Raw genomic sequence first — 2,500 nt, forward strand, 5'->3', positions numbered from 1 at the left:
ACATGTTAGCCAGAAACACAAGCCCTACACTTGCATATGTCCTGGCCATGCTGGATTACATGAAGGAATCACATCTAATCTATTGCAAAATTACAACAAAGTACAGTGTGAGGCACAATAATTCCATTAATAATCCCGTCCTATTAATAATCTCCCATTCACTCCTTCATGATGTTCAAAGGCAAACGTCTCATGGTTCATATGAAGAGCCACTTTAACTGTCATCAAAACTACACAAAAAGACCTCATGTTCAAGTTTCAACAGGACAAGTTTGCTTATAATTTCAAAAAACATTTTTATGTTTCTTAGTATTCCATCTCAAATCCAGCAGCAGATCTCTACAAGCGCACACACATACACACACACAGACACAGACACACACAGACACACAGACACAGCCTGTTCATAGCAATAATTAATACAGTCACTCTTGTGCCATTCAAGCTGGAATAAATAATACAAATAAAAATCCACAACAAAGTGTCGTCCTTCAACACACACACAGACACAGACATCTACACAACCGAGCAGACATACAAATCTCCTGGTTGTTGTGCCCCTGGGTGTGGAAACATGCAGGCAGTGGGTGCGCAGTGCAGGAGACTACGGTTACAGCGGGGAAGCCAGAACACGGAGGCTTTGAACTTAAAGAATGGGAATTAGAGGATGAGGTTCGCAAGACGTTTCTTCACTCTCAGTCGTGGACAGCCACAGCACTGTGCATGTTTCTGCCTTCTCCAGCTCACTTAATACTCATCAGTTCAGCTCATGCTGAAGCCTTTAATCAGAGTTATTGGTGTAGGTGGCAGTCCAAGACTTGAGTGAAGAACGCTTATTTGCCTGGAAGCAGCAGCTCCGGACGAAGCAAGGAGCCAGAGTCACATGGGTACAACATGGTAGGCGTTTAGCATCTCCCTGTCACTCGGGCTGGCGCAACGCTACTCCTCCCGCTGAAAGCCCTGTACGTTACTGGCTGTGTCGCTGCAGGGATGCAAGAGGGGTGGAGAAGGGGACGAAGGTGATGCGGGTTGGGGCAGGGCGGAGGATGTGGGTGGAGCAGCTCTGTGGGTTTGGGAGTCCTCTGACAAGGCTGACGAGTGCCTGCTCCTGCTTCCTGAACAACGTGGTATTCTTCCTGCCTCCTCTGGGGGCGGGGCTTGGGCAGAGCTGTTCTCCTGGCTGCGGTGAGACAGATGGAGCTTTTCCTTATCTAGAGCTGTGTTCTACAAGGCAAATAGAGGGGTCAGATCAGCATTCTCTGTAAGAAATCTCTCTCTCACACACACACACACACACACACACACACACACACACACAGAGAAACAAGAGAGAGGAGTCTGGTTCTGATGTGGGATGGTACAGGCTGGAAGGGTTTATTAGGTACCAGCAGTGCTGGCCTTAAATTGACTAAGATTTTATTCTTAGCCACTACATGAAAATCTCTTCATTCAAACAACTAGGATATATCTTTAGAGCAAAAAACAGAAAACAAACCAACCAAATAAACCCAGGGATTATGCTGTTAACGGTGATGTAAGGAAAAGTGAGAAAACACCAGTGAAATTTCTGAGACCGATCCCTGAAAAAGGCTTTTAATTTGTTTGATGTCGTTGGTTCTGTGTGTGGTAACTGCTGGTAACTGTCTCGTCTTTATGAATATTCATTGGTATTCTGGTCACTTTCCCCCAGTCTCAGTGGAGAGGACAGAAGCAGAAGGAAGCGTAGCAGTGTTAGTACATACCATTGCCTTGGAGCTACTCAGACAACAGCAGGGCCGCAGAGAAAGCAGAAGGGCAGAGGTGAGTCTTACTGGCAGAACACACACCGGGCAAACGATGCACACAGCACACACACCTCCAATCCCACACATCACTTTAGATGAAGGACACAACACAGATTTTATGACCTGAAAGAATCATATCATAAAATTTCTTTGTGACCTGAGGCCCTTCAGCAAAAGTGTTACCAAGTTAATGGCCTTTACAAACAGCTCTGTATAATTGTCAACAAAACAAACAATTACCAACTGTCAGATTTTCCTCGGTAACTGCCACCTCGATAGAACAGTGAAGGCTGAGTAGTTACTGTCGTCTTTTTAAATGGATGTTTTCTGTGTTTGTTTTTAAGCTCAACAGAAAACATTGAATCCAAGGCAATTTATACTTTAATCAGCATCTGTTCACACAGTCATCTGAGGCGGGAGATAAACTAAGGAATGATGACTGATCGCACATGAAGTATTGGCTTAGTACTGAATTCCAGAAAAATATTACATTTCCCTGTAGCTGTGAAGGTCATTAGACTGTGTGACAGACAGATGTGAACATCATGTCCTGATAAGACTGCAGGGTTAGATCGCTCAGATTCTGCATGCCAGTACAAAGCACAGCATCAGAGCCAGAGAAAAAAAGCACGACACGTGAAACAGCAGCACAGATGATCCAGCACAGACATGGCCAGGTGTTCATGGAGGGACATGAGGAGACAGGTGTGTTAAGG

General features: G+C 45.1%; 1 protein-coding gene across 7 annotated transcripts in view; it reads right to left on the reverse strand.

Moving 5' to 3' along the window:
* dclk2a (doublecortin-like kinase 2a) overlaps positions 1–2,500 on the reverse strand; it is a 40,578-nt gene that overhangs the window by 805 nt on the left and 37,273 nt on the right. For 4 of the 7 annotated variants that reach the window (XM_027029262.3, XM_027029260.3, XM_027029261.3 and 1 more), the window contains one exon: positions 1–1,224. This exon is cut by the window's left edge and continues 805 nt beyond it. In XM_027029262.3, the coding sequence (XP_026885063.1) occupies positions 940–1,224 (285 nt within the window). In that variant the 3' untranslated portion in view covers positions 1–939. Of the gene's footprint in view, positions 1,260–2,500 lie in introns of all 7 variants that reach the window. The other 3 variants (XR_003411998.3, XR_003411997.3, XM_081724728.1) reach the window with 2 other exon arrangements.

Source organism: Electrophorus electricus, chromosome 12 (assembly GCF_041902795.1).
Source record: "Electrophorus electricus isolate QZ-2024a chromosome 12, ASM4190279v1, whole genome shotgun sequence".
Classification (NCBI taxonomy): Eukaryota; Metazoa; Chordata; class Actinopteri; order Gymnotiformes; family Gymnotidae; genus Electrophorus; species Electrophorus electricus.